We start from the raw sequence: 20233 nt of genomic DNA on the forward strand, positions 1-20233 counted from the left end.
GCAAACAGAAAAAAAAGCATGATGTAAAGACTCTCAGCAGTGAAGAAGCTCCTCTTCTCTCACCTTTCTCCTTCTGATTAGCATTTCACACAGTCCCTATTTTGCATCAGGGTTTCACAGGCTTGTGTGTCTACTGTTGCAGCCTCGCAGGTGGTAGTCTGTCCAACCCATGGAGTCCAAAAAGAGAATTTGTGTATTTGTGCATGCTTGTGTGCGTGTGCAGGTGTGCTTGTTAGAGTGCCTCTTTACGCTAAGGACTAGTCTAAGGGGACCTGACCTCTTTAGAAAGGTACCACTCTGTTGAGGGACAGCGTCGACTGCAAATGCTACACAGTGTAGTCATGAATTTCTCAGTATTTGTGGTCCTTTGCTTTGATCGACAGAAAGTCACGAGCCGCTGACTGGGTTCACATTCTGCCACCTGAAAAATCCACAAAATCTCTTTTTAAGTGTCTGCCAGCAGCTCCATCCAAACTTTGATTGAGCGCATCACAATGTGCCCAGCATTTCAAGCACAAGAACAAAGAGCTGTGCAGAAATTCTGTGTTTAGATTGGAAAAAAGGTACCACTTGTTTTTTTTCTCCAAGTTTTTAAAGAGATTGTCCTCTCTGTGGACAAGAAGTCTTCCAAGACAAAAGAAAATTAAAATAATGAGTTCTTGCAGCCTAAAGTTCAGCCAGGAGATATCTAATTAAATCTCTGTTCCACCTTGCTCTATCAGATGAGAATGTGGTGATACTTAAAATTGACTACAGCAGGTCAGGCTTGGCTTGTGCTCATTAGGTGAAACTTCTGTCTTGCTACCGAGACACCTAAAAACAGAGGCGAAAAAAAGATATGTTTATTACCTATTTCCAGAAATGATTGCAACAAGTATGACACATAATAAGCTAAGGGTTGTGATTTAAATTGATTCTTTTCTTCACCCTGTTTATAGTCAGTCACTAAAGACTGCACCCACCTCAAAGCAATTATTCAGGCATGGATTGCCATCTTGTAGTTACAGTAAGGTTGACCAATTCAAAGATTTTTGTCTAAATGCAGGAAAAGAATATGTAAAACTGTGTTAAAAGAGAAAATCTGCATTTTAGGGACAGATCGGCTTTGGGTAATGATTAATCTAAAACTGTTTAACTCTGTTCAGGGCCCATGAGCAGTTAGGGGCGTTTCAAACATGAGTCTAAAAACTTGCTTTAAAAACCCACTGTTTAATCGTCTATCCATTGATGCATTACTTCTTCCTGCTTTACACTGATTGAGGACATGAGGGGATTGCTGGAGTCAATTCCAGCAGGGTCGGGGGAAGACACGGTGCATCCTGAAGAGGTCACCAGTCCATCACAGAATCACATACAAAAATACATCCTCAAACTCACCCCTTTGAGCCGCTTTAGAATCTTCTAATAGAATAACATGTTTTTGGACTATGGGAGAAGGTTAGGGGGTCTAAAGAAAACTTGAAAAAACACTGAAAGAAATGTTTAAAACTGGTATGACAGTACCAGATTTCATCTTTTAGCTTTTTTATTTCCATTTAGGTTTTTTTCTGAAATTAGTCATATGTTTTTCACATAGAAAACTAATAGAATGCTTAAAAAACATGCTTTATTCAAAATTACCCCAAGTGTAGTTTTTTCCATCAAAAACCAGAGACAAATAACAAATTTTTAAATATTTTTAATATAGTTGGACTGTTTTACATTTGAGTTAAGGGAATGGGTTGTTTTTTGTTTTTGGTTTTTTTTGCATATTAAGCCTCCTAATGGTTGCTACATGGAACTGGCCTGGCTCCAGTTAAATGTTTTAAACCTGTCTATGAAGACTCTGATTCATCCAGATAGATTCCATCATGGTGGTAGGTTTAAAGGTTGTCATCTGGACTTGGTTTTTACAGTTTTATAGTCAATTCTGGAATTCCAGAATTGACAAAGCCTTTTGGATAAGAGGTGAAACATCTTCAACTTTAAAAACCAAGTCCAGATGACAACCTTTAAACCTATACTGTGCTGCCTCAAACCATTGACTGTATTTGAGAACTGGACTGAGTAACTCCTCCCCCTCAAGTTCTTAAAAACATGTATTCTCCAGAGCCCGCTGTCAGAAACTTTGTTTCAGACCGACTTAGACCAATCACTGCTTACTAACCTCGTCTGGCTCCAAGTGTCTGTGTCCATGTCGCAAAAAAATTACTACTGAAATGGCTTCATTTCGTTGGAGCTGAAAGTGAGATCATTTATGTGAGTGACGTCACACTGTCTCAGTCTAATTCTCTTATACAGTTGTGAAGAAACTGGATCTGCTAGATAGGACTGTATTGATAAAATTATTAGGTTCATACCCTGTCAGTTTCTTGCACACAGAAATGAATGAATAATAACTCAGAGACAACACTTAGCTTCAGTGGAGATTTACTCCGCACAAAAGGCACAAATTTGTACGAAGGGTTGCAGACAGATGAACAGGGTTGCTGCATCAAAGTCCAAACAAAGAAAACAGGAAAATGGGCTTGGTGTGTAAACCCTGTATTTGCATATTCAATGTGGGAAAATCACACCCACAGGTTGCTGCTGGAGAGAAGCTCCAAGGTTAAAGTGAAGATAATTCTGAGGCCTGCTCAGCAGATCACACATGCACAGAAAAAGGGAGTATGAGAATAAACTGTGAGGAAAATAGCTTGGCTGTGCTGTCTTCAAATGTAATATAATTTTGAGATGACAATACATGCTTGATGAATCAAGTTTAAACCATTAGAGTAATAAAAGTTAAAGGCAGTTTCTAACTATTCTTCACAACAGTCAATGCCTCAAACAGTAAGTTAAGGTCCCCTCCCCCCTTGAAAGGATTAGATTGCGTGACCACGCCTATATTCCATCTGTTTAACTGTCTCTTTTACCCATTAGACAGTTTTTTAACCATTTTTTCACAAAAGTTCCTAAAACAAAGCAACGTTTTTCACAAATCCCCTCTTTTTAAGGGCAAGTTTCAAGTCAAATCTCATGATCCCCCCCATGAGAATTGACTTGTAGGGGTGTTTCTATAGCTGCTTCATTCTTCTTCAGTGTGAAAGGACACTGCTGCAGTGCATGTAAGTTCTATCTGTCTTTCTCTGGTTCAAGGTAGAGATCTCCCTTCAATAGCAGTCTATTATTAACAGTTGTGTGTTTGGCAGTGTTGCTTTAGATGGCATGCCATTTTGCCTTAAGGTTTGCAAATGCATTTCTGTGGCCTCCATGTTTATTCTCATAGTTTGTCTCTCTGTGTGTGATGACAATTATGCAAATTACCAGAAAAATACCACTTACAGACTTAAAATAATTTGGAGAACTACTGGCTAAAGTGAGACAAAAAAGTATTTGTCACTTGCTGATTTTGAAGCTGTCCCACTTAAAAGATGAGAGAGATTTGTAATGTTCATCCTTCAACTGTGAAAGACAGAATGTAAAAGACTAGATTCTTAAAGAATTTATCTGAATGATGGTGCAAAAAATGAGTATTTAGTCAACAATAAAAGTTCACCTTAATTCTTTGTAATGTAACCCTGGTTCATAAGGACAAGGGTCAAACGTGTCCTGTCTTCAGCAGGTTACACTGTAGCTGCTATTTTGGTCCATTCTTCAATGCAAATCGTGTCTAGATTTGTGATGTTTTGGGGCTGTTGCTGGGAAACATAAATGTTCAACTCCCCCCATAGACACTCAATAGGACTGTAGGGGGGAGCACTTCAGAACCTTAAAAGATTTTTTTACGTAGCCACTCCTTTGCTACCCAGGTAATGTGTTTGATATCATTTTCAGCCTAGAAGATCCAGCCATGTTTCATCCTCAATGCTTTCACTGCCCAACAGCTCACCATACATGAACTCATTCATCCTATCCTCTATATGGATCAGTGTTCTATTCAATTTGAAGAAAAGAATTCCTAAAGCATGATGCTTCACAGTGGGCATGGTGTTCTTTTTACCATCTGAAAAACATTGCTAAAATCAAAAACCTAATGTCAAAGCCAGACCTGGAGATACTTATTCATGCATTTGTCTCCAGTAGGTTAGACTACTGTAACGGCCTGCTCACCGGCCTCTCCAAACGAGCTGTAAAACAACTTCAGTACATCCAGAATGCTGCTGCTCGAGTCCTGACCAGAACCAGGAAGTATGATCACATTAGTCCTGTGCTCAGGTCTCTGCACTGGCTCCCTGTACCTCAAAGACTAGACTTCAAAGCAGCTCTGCTTGTGTACAAGTCTCTCCATGGCCGAGCACCAAAGTACATCTCTGACATGTTAGTGCCATATGAACCATCTCGTACTCTGAGGACCTCAGGGGCCGGCCTCCTGTTGATTCCCAGAGTCAGAACTAAACAAGGGGAATCAGCGTTTCAATATTCTGCAGCTAAAATCTGGAACAGCCTCCCTGAAGTCGTAAGACAGGCCTCTTCTGTGTTCATGTTCAAATCTAGACTTAAAACATTTCTGTTTAGCCGTGTATATGACTGAAAGGTCCTATCTGCACTTTTCTTTCCTTTCCTTCCTTTATTTTTAAATCAATTTTCAAATTTTTTCTTTTCTTTTAAAGTAAATTTTACGTTGATTATTTCTATGATGTATTGTGATTTCAATGCATTTTTTGTTTTGTGAAGCACCTTGAATTACTTTGTGTACGAATTGTGCTATACAAATAAACTTGCCTTGCCTTGCCTTGCCTTCTTGGGGTCTATCTCAACATGACCTTCTCCCTATCTTTCTCTGGATCATCTAGATGGTCTCTGGAGAACTTTGGACAGGTCTGAGCATGTGCTAGTTTAAGCAGGGGGGCCTTTGGAGCACCAGCAGATTTGAATCCATGACAATGATGTGTGTTACTAATAGGAACCTTCTCCCTTCTGGGCTGTTTCTTCACTGTTTTCAAGATCATGTGTTCCCACTAGGTTAGATCTTGCAAGGAGCTCCAGGTGGAAGTAGATTGCCATTGATCTTTCTTTTCTTCCTTTTTTTATAGTTGTACAAACAGTTGATCTCTTGTCAGCTTGGTGAGAGATCAACTTGCTCATCTCAGTTTCGTTCAATCATGTCCCTGGTGTCCTTCGACACCTCGTTGGTCTTGGCCATGATGGAGAGGTTGCAGTCTGATTATTTAAGGGTGAAGACAAGTGTCTTTTACATAGATAACAGTTCAAGCAGGAGTCATTAAAACAGGTAGCGAGTGAAGGATAAAAGAGCTTCTTAAAGAAGAAGTAGCAGGTCTGTGAGGGACCGAATGCTTGTTTAGTAGATGTTGAACAGTAATTTTCTGCACTATTTTACAATTAAAACATTTAAAATTCATTCAATGGGATTTCCTGGATTCTTTTTTAAATTCTGTTTCTCATAGTTGAAACGAAACAATGAAAACATTAACCTGTTTTTTTTTTTTCATATAAGCTTAGAAAAACTTAAGCCCGATGTGTGAAACATAGCAACAGTACATAGCAACAGTAGCCAAGTAAAGGTTACTGTGAAGAGCAGCTATGTGATGTTCTGTTTCATTCTTTTGTTCGACTGGATCACAGTCTGATGGCTACACGGCGACTGTGAAATCACAGATCACTGGCAGCACACTCCCTGTGCTTACCTTGCCCTAGATTCCCAGTAAAATCAAGTCCCCCCCCCTCTATGAATAATGCATGTTAAAGAGTTCAACAAAAAGGCAACTTCTGAAAAGCATGTATGTATCTTTAATAGCTATGGGGTTCCCCTTGGCCATTCGGTTTAATTATAAGGCTTTTTTTTGTGTGCTCTCAATGAGTTCACAGCTATTTCCTGTTTGTCCTCTTGGCACCATCACTCACCCAATTATCAAATTAGGTTTTCTGAGCCCGCTGTTCCAGGTGAAAAAAATAAGTTGATACCAGTGGGAGATGTTATTACACTTGATTGAGGAAATTTTCTAAAATGAAATTAGGGCTTGCAAGAATATGAGGAAAGTGAAAAAGTCTGCATGAAACCGTATTTAAGCATCTGTAAGTTCTATTTCCCCCCTCGGTCCTTGCATGCTTTTCTTTCTTTTTGCAGGGTGCATGCCAGTTTTCCACTCTGATATTCACTTTGTGAGCCAGCCTACTTACCTGTAATGTTACTTGCTGTCATGACTGAAAAAGTTATCTGCCTCATTGTGCTGTTTAATCTAACAAAAGCAATCTTATAAGCACACTCTAAACCCACTCATCTATTCTATAATTAATACTTTGCTGGCTTTCCCCATTTCATCCACTCTCAGTCTTGTAAGCGCTATGCACAATCTGAATGTATCATGTATATGTGCAGGAGGTATTCTGCTATTCTTCGTCGCCATGAATTTACGTCTCTGTTTCTGAATTTCTCTTTCCTGCCCGCTTTGTGCAACCCCTCCACAAAATCTGACCCCTCCTTACCCTCAAGAGCTAGATGCTGTTCAAGCCTTTCTTCTCGTTAAAAGGATTTTTTTCTTTTTTTTGCTGGTCATTGCCTCAGTGATTGCTCCAGGGAGCCAGGCACTGACTCCAGAGAAATGTCTCAAGACGATTGTGATTGTTATCGCTGCCATATAAATAAAGCTGAATCGAATGGCAGTAATGGACAGGTGACCTGTTCGGAGTGTCAGCTGGGATAAGCTCCAGCAACCCCACAACCCCACTAAAGAATAATAAAGCGAGTCCAACTAATAGTTGGATGGATGGATGAAGTGAACTGTGACTCAGACTAATGCAGCACCCCCTTCTCACCTTCGTGGTCTTCACTTTGTTCCCCAAGATGCATGACCAGCCTGTGAGGTCAGGCAGAACCCGGCACTCCTCCCCCGGCAGACACGGTTCCATTTTACACCACCACTTCTCACGCACAATGGAGGCTGGAGAGAGGACAAAAACGGCACAAGAGAAGGTCAATTTTTTTTAGATTGAAGGACTTTCAAAAAAAAAAAAAAGAGCCAGGGAAAAACAATTCAATCAGATGTGACAGTCATTTTTTTCGTCCCTGCCTCAGTGGTGGTGCACGCATTCATGTGAGAGTGACTATACGTGCACTGTATCCATGCTGTGTTTGAATATTTCTGTTAAAATGAGTCGGAAAGGGGTTTCAAAATATTACCTTCAACACAAGAGGGCAGCGCCCTCGTCGTCCCCGCCACCTGTCCAGGGAAGCAGGAGCACTTGACTGTTTGAGAGCGCTCTTCAATCTTATTCTTATTGCAGCAGCGGTGGGCAGCAACGACTTCACAAGTTCCTGTCCTGTCCTTTGAAGATCCTATGAGGGAAAATAAAAATAATAAGGTGAGTTTGGTATCAGTTTTGAATTTAGGAACAAAATAAAACATTTAAAACCCTTTGCATTCATGACAGGACTGTAGTTCATTTGTACCCTCGAGGGTTTAAATGAGTTTTAATTTGAACTGAGCTGAACAGTTCTGTTTGGATAAAGCATTTATTGTCTTTTCAAGCTTGACTGGGTTTTTCATTTTGTGGAATAACAGCCCCACCTAGTGGATGAGAAGCACCATTGCTAAATGAAATCCTGCACAAAAGCAGTAGCAATCAAAGCATAATGAGGCTTATTTTTAAAGCTAAATGACAATGATCTGTTGGCCTACAGATCTTGTTAAATAACAGTATAATATTCTAAGAGTAAAACTGAAAGGGATGAAGAATACATAAAGCAGGAAAAAGTTCTGGGAATGAAACAACAATTCAATTCAATTTTATTTATATAGCCCAATATTAAAACAATACTCGTCTCAATGGGCTTCATCCTGGTAATTGTGTAATAAACACGAAATCATGAAAAACATGAAGTCATATAGTTCAACAGGTAACAGCTAAACTAAACAGATTAAGCTAAATTTAACATCCCTGCCCCTAGACCCTTCTCCTCAAAAACTAAGAATCTATTTTAGAATTGTGTATACTTATACACATTTTAAGGAAGTAAAGAGGTGACACCATAAAAATTGCAGCAAAGAAAAGGATATGTAGAACTTCAAAGATGTGCTTACTAACACAAGCAGTGAGTTAAAACTGGATTTTAGTGCTGACACCTGTGGTTATGAGATATTACAAAGAAGAAGAAAAAAGGTGGATCTGGTGAGGTGTTTCTTTCCAAATGTGATGATGTTGTTAGACAGGAAACAATACTGACATCTTTTTGCAAGAAGGACCAGCGTGTTGAGCTCCCTGATCTCCCCTGTAGGCCAACAGATCAGTGACCAGGAGGCTTAATGAGGCCCTGTGGGTGTTTGAGTGGCCTGACTGGATCTCACACTTACCTGCGTGTCCTCTTCGGTTGCCACTGGACACTTGCTGGATCCAGAGGTTTGCTACGCAGAGCAGTAGGAGCCCCCAGTGTAACTGGCAATTCAGCGATTGCATCTTCATCTTCCCAGCAAAGAGAAAAGACAGATTTATAAAAAAAATAGGTTAACTATTTTATTGATGTGACCATTAGGGTTACATTTATTTTCTCTTAGTCATCACATCACCAAGGCAAGTCACAGCAAATCAAAGACACAAACTCAGCAGAGGGCAAGGGTGCCTCATCGGGCTTATTTCTGAGTCACATTATCCTGTCAGTGCTGTTCATCTGTGTGTGTGTGTCCTCTTAATCAAGCTGAACCCCAGATGAGTCACACAAAAAGTGGGGCGTGAATTTCTATGCCAAATCTTAGCCATAAATAATTCAGTGCTACGATGACAGAAATGATCACAGTTAGATAACTACAATCTAATGTGATACATCCATCCGTAAAAATGTATTTCTATAGCCTATCTGATTATCTGTAGATGATATTTATTTATTTATATTTTTTTGTGGTTTGGAGGTTTAAATTCAGATGCTATGTCAATCAATCAAATCAATCAAAATACAATTTAAAAAAACATTTATTAATGAAGGTTATCTGCTTTAATACCAGTGATTTATGATTAAAATTTTACTTCTAATTTAACGTAGCATCTTTCAGAAACACTTACTGGAGTTGCAGTTATTATGGGAGTTCTTGGTTAGCCGCTGTAGAAGTCTCCAATTAAGATGAAAATCTATTTATTAAAAAAGAAAAAGTTGAAGGGAAATATAATTAGGCATCCTCCAGAACTTTACTGCGTCACACCAACAAAAACAACAAACACAGAAAAGCATTGGCCGAGGGGGAAATGAGGCGCATGGATCTTCAGGTCTTCTTGCAGGTGGAGACGCTCCGACTGAAGAGCGCGCGCGCGGCCGTCTCTACAGCCGGCAGGAAAGTTCAAACTTAATCAAGACAGAAACCATCTGTCTGCCGGACAATAAGCGCTCACTTTCATTAGCACCCTAAGAAGCTTATAGGAGCTCTCACATCCTGTCACACACTGCACAGAAAAGATTAAGCACATCCAAAGACTGTCGCCTTTTTGTCCCAGTTAAGAAATCTACAATAAGGAAATCATTCTTATTTTTAAAAAGATATACTGAGATTAAAACCACTTACAAATAAACTATACTTGCGTAAATATTTGTAAACTGTGCAATATCTTTTTCTATATTTTGATTATCAACAAAAAGCAAAATAAAATAACCACAAATTCATATTCATTTAACAAAAATACAATTGTACCTAATTATGGAGAAAACCTTTTACTTTAAAAACTAAAGACTAAAAATGAGTAGCTTCTTCGTTTATTCATCTATATAAGCATTAGATGTACAATTAGGACGTGAGTTTAAACATTTTCTTTTTGACGTGCAAAATCTCTAGAGGGCAAACACAAATGCTCACAAGGTAAACACAAGATAATGTGTATAAATATAATAATACCATTAATAGAACTCATTGGTAAGTACACGAATGTACTACATTTATGTTTGCACTACTTTTTTTAACCCTTGTGCTATAGGTACTTTAACATTGGGAGTTGGGTCATCTAGACCCACTAGACAGTGCACTTAACCTTTTTTCTTCAATGATTTGTGATCTTCACTGGTGTCCATGGATTACATGAAATCTTTCCACCTTTATCATGGTAGGGAGAACACGTCAATGTAAGGGTGGGGTCATCTAAGATATCACAAAGATTAATCAAATAATTTCATATGGCAATTTTGCATTTTACTGGATGTTTCGGTGATAAATTGTTAATAAAATAGTTATTTGTTTATAGGTGCCTTAAGTAAACCACTGATGTTGGGTTACAACATGGATCATAGATCAATTTTACAAAACCTATACCAGACAAAAGACAATTTAGAACCACATTTTCTGTTTTTCATTAATTTCCTTTTAAAAAATAGTTGCACAGAGGGGCTCCTTGGTTTCTTGATCTCTACAGTATCCATTTAAGACCACTTGGGTTTCCTAAAGATGAATTAAAGTACAGCAATTACTTTTGCATAAAAATTGATGATGATAATAAAACCTTGTTAGAGCTGAGAGCATGTTGTTTAATAATCAGGACACGTCAACAACGTGAATCAGCGGAGAGAGAAAAAACAGCGGTATACAAATAAAAAAAGTGCGATTAAATGATTTAATGGGTATACATCACATTTTACTATTGAGGAGTTAAGCATCTTATTTACATCATAACATCAAATGTTCTACAGAAACATAAACATCCAAGTCATTCTATCATCCAGTCTGTGGATCGCTGCTGGTCATTTTGCTCAAGCGGTGAAGTTGAGTTTGAAGAGAACGGTCTGCGGCGTGGTGACGTCGGCTACGGCTAGTTCCTGGCCGTCTGACAAGCCCAGCTCTGTGGCAGAAAAGGACACAACTTCTTCTACATTGTGCTCTAAGACTTGAAACAAGCGAGAATACCGTGAGAAGAAATGTATTACCTTTTAAAGTTTTGCAGAGGTTTGGTCTGGTGCGTTCTTCAATAGATTTTATAGACTAGAATATTAAAAAAAAAATATATATATATATATATATATATATATATATATAAATACATTTTTATTGTAGCTTGTAAAAAACTCCTTGTGATGCATTCATGGAAGCTGGATTCCCTACCTGCAGATACAAAGTCTTATTCTTTCCTTCCAGAACTGTGGTGATGGCCGGAGATTTCATTTGGCTGTAACAATAAAAATGTGCAATTTTGAGCTGACTCTGATTTTCTTTTTCTTTTTTTTAAAAAAAAATTCACATTGCAGTACTTACAGGGAAGAGTTCTCCGTCAAGTACTCCAAAATCTCCTGTAACTTGGCAGAGGGCGGGAACTGCAAATCTTGAGGTACTTGACTGCACGCTGTACAGTTTTCCTGTAAATTGAGAATCATTCTAGATCACAACAGTTAATTCTGGCAGGACCAAAATAAAAGTATAAATAAAGGACGTCTGTACAAATTAAAAAAAATTAAAAAAATCAAACTAACCTTTCGCTCAGCTTCAAAAGCATGGGTGTACAGTCCATCCACGTCATTGAAGACCAGGTAATTATTTAAGGGAATATAAGCACTGGACAGAAAAAACTGTAATGTTACAAAACATTTGATACCTTTACGAAACAAAAAACTGGTTTTAACGACTAACCTGGTTGCAATTTTAAAAACCTCAGTTGCACAGGCAGCTGTGAAGAACAGAAGTCGAAGTGAAATAAGCCACCTTACTACATACATGTTGAAGCAACGGGCACAAAGTATGACCGTAATGACAATCCTTTCCCTTAGAAAAGAGGTTATTTGGATCAGAGTTTTTTCTTTATTTGTAAGTATTTTAACTATACCAGCAATAACAGCATTCGTTGATGCTACAGCAGGAATGATCCTCTTCACAACTCCTGCAAAGAAATTATTCAATATACATTAATAAAAAAATGGGGAGGAAAAACAAACATCTGAAGCACACACAATCATTTTAATAATTTCCTAAACTTACCTTGAGTGAGTCTGTAGGTCACGCCTGGGATGCTAAACTCCGCTGCTCTTTCCTGGGATCTTTCAAACACCCACTGGATATGCTCTGGATTATCACCGTCCAAACTTGTGTCTGTGTGAGGATGAGAGTCAGGTGCTCCGTTCTGACAGTCCTGTGTCAGGATGTGAACGTCTGAGCCTACCTCCAAACGGCGTCTCTTTGGGCCACTGTAGAATGCGGACATATTCGATGCAGTGCTCCGGCAGCCTGGGCATCGAGGCAATGGTGCACATCGGGAAATTTATCTGTGGATGCCAAAAGAGAGTTGACAAGGACGTATATTTTGGACACTTAACTGTTACGATAGGACAAATGCATCCGCTTTATTGCTTTTAAGAGGATAAAAATAATTGTATCTATTTACAAAGCCTTAGAGCTAATGAATTACTATGTCAAAGGAACAGAAACCGTTTAATAACTTCATCACTATTTCATAACAAAAACTAAACTGCGTCAGATTTTGAGTAAACCTTAGAGCTTTGATATGTGTGATGTGATGAAGCAGCAGGAGCCGCAGTGTCGCAGTTACCCCCCCCCCGCCAAACACCAAATCAACAACTAACTACTATCTAACTAGTTAGCAGTATATATAGCTGTAACTATATAGGTGTTGTAGAATGAGTATGTGTACGTGTGTAGGAGGAAGGAGTGCGTGCCGCGCCAGAGTGAGTGAGAACGCGCACAAATGTTGGGAGATGCGTGCGCGTTCATGTTTGTTGTTACGAAGTGAAGGAGAACAGCAAAAAAAAGGTTTCCCCCCAGATGAAAAAGGTGATTGATTCTTTATTCACCCGCTCTGGAGTAGAGCTGTGACTGTGGGGGATCTTGATCACCGCGGTGATGAAGAAGGCAGGAGTCGTGTGTCGGGACTCTTGCGACCCCCCCAAACACAAAATCCTCGGCGGGCAGCGTTGCGCACTCAAGAACGCACACAGTTTGTAATGGAAATGAATACAATGAAAATTTCCCCAGAAGCCCTTGAAGTTTGAACACAGGACTCGCAGAAAAAGTAAATTATTAGCAAAAATTAATGTGTTTTTTATAGTTCAAATCATGCACCTTATGCAGAACTTTCACAAAAAAAAAGAGGAACGTGCGGTGACGGGGATCATCTCATCACCGCGGTGATGCGGTCATCGTCACACCCCTAGTAAACTTACCACCTTATTGGTTTATTAAAAGAGGGAGGATAAGAATTGGCAACCGCTAGTCATCTGACGATTTATCATAATCTGGAAATACCATTATATATATATATATATATAGAAATAGGGTCAGTGTGGACTTTTAGCGTGCTAAAAAATAGCATCAGCAATGACCTTACAGAAGCAACTGTTGCTTTTCTGTTGAAGGGTAAAACCTTATTTGAAATCATCAATTATGTCTTAAAAAAATCCTTTCAAGGCACAAAACCGACCAAAACAATTGCTTCTCTTTTTCCTAAGTGCAGTGACACTTCCAGGCTGCTTAGAGCCACTAATCCGCTTTGTTTGCATGGTTTGAAGTTGTGAAAGAAATCCAGAAAAATGACAGAAAACAAACTTGAGAGCCCGTCGACTCGGAAGTCATGAAAGACCCAAACGGGCTTTAAACCAACACCTTCCCGGTGTGACCCAATGTAGGGTCAGCTTCATCTGTTCACCTTGATTGTTCATAAGATTCAGCACAGGACTCAAAGACTTCTACAAGATAAAGCATTTTACTTTTAATACAGAAGGTGGTAGCATAGATCAGGTCTGTCAACATTACCCTGAGGAAACCACTTTACATCCTTTGCAAAAGTACAAGTCCTGGTTAATGAAAGCTATTATTGCAGCACAAACACCTCATGGACGGCACATTGCAGACACTAAGTGCGCTCAGCTGTGAACCATAAACATAAAAAATCTGTCACTCTTTTCTCTAGATGGCAGATAGTTTACAGTTATGAACAAGGACTATTTTATTTTATATTCATGTTAAAAACCAGCTGTCAGTCCTGATGGGAGAAGAAAAAAAAAAATCCAATAATCTCTAGCTGTCCACCACAGATGAGACACATGCTCACACACAGGACAAAACAGCAGTTAGGTCCTGCACCGCATCACATTCCCTGTCCTGCATCATCAGAACAATGGCAGTACACACGACTGACCTTCACAGTGACATCCCAACAGCCTTTTTGTGTCGTACCTGTGGCGGGTACAGCTCCAGCGTGCAGTCGATACACGCCGTCATGCCCGGAAGAATGACTCGAGCATTTCCCTTAAAGCCTTCCGTCCCCCCATCAATGAGAGGGATGATGGAGCTGGGATCCAGGACTCCTTCATCATAGCTCAGGATGGATATCTAGAGCAGAAGACCCACCTTAACTCCTTGTAGAAAAGGAGTGGCTCCATTTTGTTTTTTGTTTTTCCTTTGATAAACAAAGTTCTATCACATAAAATGGATCCTATACTTAGTGTTTTACCAGCATGCCGTTCATCCAACGTCTGGCAATGATGGAGTCCAGTCCACAGACAATTATGTGGAACTCTGCAAATGAACAACAAGTACCTTCAAATTAAAAGAACCTCTCACAGATTTCCTTTTGTAAATTCCACCAAAGTAAAAAGAACATGCTTACGGCGGTAAAAGGAGTCATCAAAATCTTGTATTTTTTTGAAGTGACTGTATGCCTCTCTTAAGGAAGAAAAAAAACCTATATATTCCATATTTACCAGAACAAAGTTTTTCTTTTTAACTCTAAAGAGGCCTGTGAAGGATACGGGAGTACTTTGCATCCTGGGATACGACTGTTGATGAACTCAGCAGCTACCTCTGCTTTTGGTCTTCCAACATCATTGGGCCTAAAAGAAACATCCCAGGACTGATTAGACAATCACATTTTAAAACAAGTTTCAAGACAAATGACGCAGAATCTTTTTTTTTTTTTTTAAAGGAACAACAAAGTTGTTTTTAAACCATTTGTCTTTGCGACAAGTAAAATCTCACAGAACTTTTAAGTATGGATGTGAAAACCAACCTGAAAAGAAACTGCCTGTTGAGGTTCGACACATCAATAATATCCATGTCGACAACGTCAATCAGGCGAAACCCAGATAGAGCCTAAAAAAAACAAAAAAGCTCTTTAGAGACTCAAAACCAACATATCCGTTCTAACTTTAGGTAGACTGATTATTTTGGACTGCAGTTATGAAATACCAGATTTTTAAGAAGTTCACAACCGAGCCCTCCTGCCCCAATCACCAGGATCTTGCAGGTCTCCAACAAAAACTGTAAAGACTGAAAGGACGTGTGTTGATGAGTTCAAACAATTCAGGTAAAAGCTAATAAAAAAGTAGAATTTAGTGAAAAGCACAAACAGCATCATTGAAGCAACTCTGCTTCACCTCAGGGCTCGGCTCAAAGTCGGGATGGGTAAACGGCCCCGGACGTTCCAGAAATTTCCTGACGTGATTCCAGCGACCATCCCAGCTGCAACCGCTGATCCTGTGCCCGCCATCAACAGCCATTCTAGACACAACACGGCAGACAACTATGCAGTTCTCTTCGTAACATATTAATAGTTTAAATGCACATTTAAATTAAATACTACAAAAGACAGGAAGTCTTTGTTTTAAAAATTGAGTTAAATCACTCTCGGGTTATTTTTTTAAGCCAAACTTTTGTAACATTAAAAGCTTTTCCATACGTTTTCCTTTCTGTCTTTGGCACTGTAAATTTATGCTCTATTCAAGAACTTTTCAAACAATAAAAAAAGATAACAAGGGATATAAATGAATCTCATCTTCACGTTCCTGAACGCAACCCTAGGAGTTTTGTTTTATTGATTCCAAATAACCCATTTTTTTTACTCTCTTGATTTTCGTATTCTACCATTTTTGTCAATTAAAGTACTTCTGTAAATATATTTAGAATAAATATATTAATTTTTTTTAAAAGCGTTACAAAATAATTTGTACGTAGAATTGAGAACATTGAGTGTCAGTTTGCAAGGATAAAATATGATTAGACTTATGTAGTCTGCAATGTCAGTAAATCAGAACATTGCTGTAAATGCTATGAAGGGGGTTTTAATGTCATGTTTGATTAATGACTGCATGTTTTCACAGCTAAAAGGAGCTCTCATTGCACTGTAATTACACCCATAGTCTTTTTCAATGACTCAGTGCGTCACTAAGATATTACCTTTTCCATATTTATTCTTAAAATGTAGTTAAAGAACCATTATTAGTCATTTGGCTGGTTTTAATGTTATTAAAAACCATCCTTTCTGCTGGGTGATTTATGCAAGAGCTGCAATGGCTTCTGTCTTTTCTATTGCAATGTAGTGTTTATTAAATGTAAGCTAATGATTAAAGTAGCTGCTAAAGCTAGCAAACCTTTTATTTTATTTTTTTAGATTTAGCTAGCGAACCTCCTGTTGGCTTATATTAATATTAGCAGGTCTGCCGGCCGTTAACGAAGCAGCGCGAGCCTGGCTGCTGCTCTGTGCTGCGAGCATTTTTTTTAGCACTCGTCACTAACTTGTCAGTCAGGTCTTCTATTCGCCTTCTTTTCTTCTCCCTGAAAGAAGACAGTAAAACAGCATTCTTAGCGCTTCCATATCACGCCCGAAGTCCACGGTTTGCCCACTAGAATATATTTTTTCCATCCATTTAAGACTTACGGCTCCTCGGCATCCGCCATACTTTCACGGTCCCATGTCCTCGATTCCTGCTGCTGCGTTCACGGGAGTCAGAAACGGCTGGGAGACCGCAGCCGTTTCTCAAAACCAACCGAAACTGAAATGGTCGATTCCTTAAAATCAAACCATATTACATTTTATTAAGAACTCTGCTCTTTTTTTTTTTTTTCATCCGTAAACTTCATGGAAAATAAACTTGGAACTGGAACTTCAAAATATAAGTAACTTGCAGCTTTTTGATAACCCCTAAGTTATAGATTATTTAAAGGTTGTTTACATTAATTGTAATATTGTTGAATTATTTTTACAACTGCCACAATACTGTAAACCTCAAGTGTTTTTTCAATAAAAAAAATGAAACACAAAAGGCAGCAGATGGAGCTCCAATCTGATGTTAACTTACTCCGGTGGGGTAAACGATTTCCGAATGAAAAGACAGCTTTTAGAAATGGTACATTCATTTGAAAGTATGCATCTTTCAATTGAATCACACTAATGACAAATATAATTATATGTTAAGCAACGTGTGATGTTATGTCATCCAAAAGTCAGCCTGGCACTAATTTTTCGGCAAAACAGTCGTACATTTCTAAAATATAATTTTAACATTACATTTTTAAAGGTGTTTTTGAAATAATTATTCTCAAAACACAAACATTTTTTATTTGTCTCTCTTAACTGTCATCACAGTGACCTTATGCGAATCCAGCTGCGCAAGTTTAGTGCTCCACAAGTAAAGAAAACCGACAGAGACGAAGCATCTCTTCGGATCTCGCGAGAGTGTGAATTCCCGTTTGACCTGTTTTCCCACACCAGACCAAGAAATCAGCTGACCTGTCAAAACATTACGCAGCGCATGGTGGCGTGGCTATTTTCTGACCGTTTGGTGACAACATGGCAACCAAGATGGAGCTGGCGCCTCTCCGACAATGGGATGACTTCTTCCCTGGAGTGGACCGATTTGCGAAACCAGACTTTAGCGATCTAGCGAAGTGGAACAACAGAATGATCAGTAACTTAATGTATTACCAAACTAACTACTTCGCCGCGGCCCTGGTGGTTTTCTTGATTGTTGGGTAAGTCCTGGCTGCAGTTACGCAGGCAAAGTTAGCATCTGTGACTCTGTCCACACCCTTACATGTTTATGTAAAGCTGCTTCCGCTAAACTGTATTTTTCCTTTCTAGAATTATATTAATGGTAATATTTTAGTGGCCTTCAACGTATGTTTCATTGTTATATAACTTTAGTTATCTTATTTTAGGAAACTTGTAGCAACGTAGATTTGCTTAATGCTACAAAATACTAGCTAACCACAGGAAATGGTTTAAAAAATACCAAATTAGGGATATTGACGTTGGCATTGACTTTACTGTAAAAAGAAAAATAATAATAATTCTGAACGTAGGACTTAAAGGTAGTTTCCATTTCTGCTTTAATAACAATAGCACTTTGGGGTGTAAGTTATGACTACGTGAGTAGGCCTTGTGGGTAATCTTCTATCCATTTCCGGTTTACAGAAAAAGCATAGTACGGTGGTGCTCTAGTTGCTTTAAACCTGCAGGTTGTGCTGTTTTGTTAAATTTAAAACCATAACTAATCTTACAATTGTCTTTTCCACTATTTTTCTTTGTTCAGGTTCCTAAATCCCTTTGGCCTGTTTCTAGGAGGAACTGTGGTGACTCTGGTCTTTGCAGGGTCTGTTTGGGCTGGAGAGAACAAGGCCTTCATCAAAAGCTTCAAAAGGAAGAACCCAACTCTATTTGTCATCTGTGTCATGGTCACAAGTTATTTTCTGCTGTCTCTGTGTGGAGGTGTCATGATCTTCATCTTTGGGATCACTTTCCCGTTGCTCTGTAAGTCTAAATAGTTGTTTTTCCTTGCACAGTATTTCCCTTTTTTAATATATATAAGGCCAGCAATATTAGTTATTTGTTGTCCGTTTTTTTTTTTTTTTTTTTTTTTTTTAATGAACGGCTTTCTAATTCATCAAAAATGTTTTCTTGTATAACTAGTTCTGTTGGATCAAGCGAAAACATCTTTACGTTCAACACCATGGTTTATTATGGTTTTATCTTTTCTATTTTAACTTTTGCTCACTTTCAAAACCCCACGTTGCACCAAAGCTCAGTGTTATCCCACAAAAACTATTGGGAATATTGATGTGAAGGAGCAAAGTTTTCCCGAAGGTTTGATCATCCAGCCATGACTGAACAGCATGTTCAGCATCAGCCGTTGTGACACATTTTAAAACACAGTTAGCAATGCCAGACAGCTGTCGAACTTGTGCATTAGCACCTTCTATTTGAAGGCATGAAAAGTTACCATAAGTGTTTGCAACAGATGTAGCAGCCCCAACACTGCGGCAAGCAGATGAAGCAATGATGCCACAAATCAGGCCTGCCCTATCGCGCCTGTGTTGATTGGTTGCTATGGGGGGTTGACTTGGACCAGATTTGCTGGTTGATGTCATGCATTCAGCATCTGCCCACCATGGAAATCAAATAAATAAATAAATGAAGCATGCACCGCTCCCTCAGACACATACTGCTGCGTGAAGTGTCACAAGCATTGTATTTGGATTTGTTATTTTGTGTTTTAACCATGTTTTTGTGTTTTGTTTTTTTTCCCCTGGTACAATAAAAGCTTTCTGTTCTTCTTCTTCCTGTAGTAATCATGATCCATGCCTCTCTGAGGCTGCGCAACATAAAGAACAAGCTGGAGAACAAGATTGAAGGAGTTGGCTTGAAGAAGACCCCCATGGGCATCATCATGGATCTCCTGGATCAGCAGGAGGAAAAAATGAACAAGATTCAGGACTTTATCGAAAGTAAACTCAAGGAATAATGCTTTAGCCTTGAGAATGTTGAGTATTTACCATCATCCAGAATGGATTAAGAGTCTGATCCCGCAAATCACCATTTAGATAGAAAACGTTATTGAAAATCTACTTTTCCACTTTTTATAATCATATCAGTTTGGTTTATAAACTCATGCCACTTTGCCAGTTCACAATATGTAACTTTTTAAATGGTTGTGCAATCTTTGTACAGTGAGGATGACAGGCACGTTGCGCTGAAAGTCATTAAAACTTCCTTTGTCCCCCCAAAAAAACCTTTAAATCCAAGTCATTGCTGTTTTTTGTAACACTCCATTTACTTTTACATTTAAAAATTCACGAGCATGATGCATTTTTTCTGAAGCACAACTTCTTCTGTAAGGGTATTCTACCTCGGAAATGAACACGCTTAGTGTTATGGCTATTTTAGGCATTGAAACTGCTGATTTGACAGCCATACCTACATTTCAGTTTCATTAGGAAAAAAAATGGATTTGCAATCTTTTTTTTTGTTTTGTTTACATATTTGGTTAGATGGTTTGACTGTGTGTGGGTTTTCTGTCATCATTTTGTGCATAGAGCTCCTAGTTATCTGGAACCCCTCCACCCCAAATGGTTACAGCTATGCAATGTTCAAAAGTTAATGGCAAATACAGCTTTGTTTAAATATGAAGCAATGATATGCACATATTTGTTTTACTCTGTAAACTGGCAGCAACACTGAAAGTAACGTTGTTCTAAAGAAAAAATCCTGTATTAAACCAAATTATGTATAACAGAAATGTAAAGTGTTGATTAAAAACTGCTCCAATTTCTTTTTTATTTTATTTTGA

The 20233-nt window shown here is 38.7% G+C and overlaps 3 protein-coding genes across 4 annotated transcripts; 1 reads left to right on the forward strand and 2 right to left on the reverse strand.

The window, feature by feature from the left end:
* Positions 1-643: 643 nt before the first annotated feature.
* Positions 644-9164, reverse strand: LOC105354440 (chemokine-like protein TAFA-2). Its single transcript, XM_020704810.2, has 5 exons — positions 8974-9164; positions 8271-8379; positions 7100-7255; positions 6736-6860; positions 644-813 (listed from the first exon to the last, which is right to left on the reverse strand). Exons 2-5 carry the CDS (start codon positions 8377-8379, stop codon positions 802-804), a joined length of 402 nt encoding a protein of 133 aa, XP_020560469.1. The 5' UTR covers positions 8974-9164; the 3' UTR covers positions 644-801.
* A 1338-nt stretch (positions 9165-10502) lies between these two features.
* LOC101166718 (NEDD8-activating enzyme E1 catalytic subunit) lies at positions 10503-17071 on the reverse strand. 2 transcript variants are annotated; one of them, XM_023956758.2, is made up of 19 exons: positions 16967-17071; positions 16546-16676; positions 16404-16442; positions 15239-15389; positions 15078-15158; positions 14899-14981; positions 14642-14722; positions 14500-14543; positions 14344-14408; positions 14067-14222; positions 12037-12139; positions 11856-11966; positions 11704-11757; positions 11511-11547; positions 11354-11435; positions 11139-11239; positions 10989-11052; positions 10814-10868; positions 10503-10728 (listed from the first exon to the last, which is right to left on the reverse strand). In XM_023956758.2, the coding sequence occupies exons 2-19, from the start codon at positions 16563-16565 to the stop codon at positions 10640-10642; spliced, it is 1416 nt and encodes a 471-aa protein (XP_023812526.1). In that variant the 5' UTR covers positions 16566-16676; positions 16967-17071; the 3' UTR covers positions 10503-10639. The 2 variants fall into 2 exon arrangements, with proteins under 2 accessions (XP_023812526.1, XP_023812527.1); XM_023956759.2 differs by having other exon boundaries at positions 15266-15389; positions 16967-17059.
* A 213-nt stretch (positions 17072-17284) lies between these two features.
* On the forward strand, positions 17285-20233 carry LOC101163006 (PRA1 family protein 3). The gene is made up of 3 exons (XM_004070831.5): positions 17285-17639; positions 18200-18417; positions 19233-20233. The coding sequence occupies exons 1-3, from the start codon at positions 17458-17460 to the stop codon at positions 19406-19408; spliced, it is 576 nt and encodes a 191-aa protein (XP_004070879.1). The 5' UTR covers positions 17285-17457; the 3' UTR covers positions 19409-20233.

This window comes from Oryzias latipes, chromosome 7 (genome assembly GCF_053564925.1).
Source record: "Oryzias latipes strain Hd-rR chromosome 7, Olatipes_Hd-rR_3.1".
In the NCBI taxonomy this organism is placed as follows: Eukaryota; Metazoa; Chordata; class Actinopteri; order Beloniformes; family Adrianichthyidae; genus Oryzias; species Oryzias latipes.

Coding starts and splice junctions, on each gene's coding strand:
- LOC105354440 (XM_020704810.2), bottom strand. CDS start 8,379: ATGAAGATGCAATCGCTGAATTGCCAGTTACACTGGGGGCTCCTACTG. Junction 7,256..8,270: donor CAACCGAAGAGGACACGCAG/GTAAGTGTGAGA, acceptor TTTCCCTCATAG/GATCTTCAAAGGACAGGACA. Junction 6,861..7,099: donor GCTGCCCTCTTGTGTTGAAG/GTAATATTTTGA, acceptor TCCTCTCTCCAG/CCTCCATTGTGCGTGAGAAG.
- LOC101166718 (XM_023956758.2), bottom strand. CDS start 16,565: ATGGCGGATGCCGAGGAGCC. Junction 16,443..16,545: donor ATGGCGGATGCCGAGGAGCC/GTAAGTCTTAAA, acceptor GTCTTCTTTCAG/GGAGAAGAAAAGAAGGCGAA. Junction 14,544..14,641: donor CCAGGATGCAAAGTACTCCC/GTATCCTTCACA, acceptor AGAGGCATACAG/TCACTTCAAAAAAATACAAG.
- LOC101163006 (XM_004070831.5), top strand. CDS start 17,458: ATGGCAACCAAGATGGAGCTGGCGCCTCTCCGACAATGGGATGACTTC. Junction 17,640..18,199: donor GTGGTTTTCTTGATTGTTGG/GTAAGTCCTGGC, acceptor TTCTTTGTTCAG/GTTCCTAAATCCCTTTGGCC. Junction 18,418..19,232: donor GATCACTTTCCCGTTGCTCT/GTAAGTCTAAAT, acceptor TTCTTCCTGTAG/TAATCATGATCCATGCCTCT.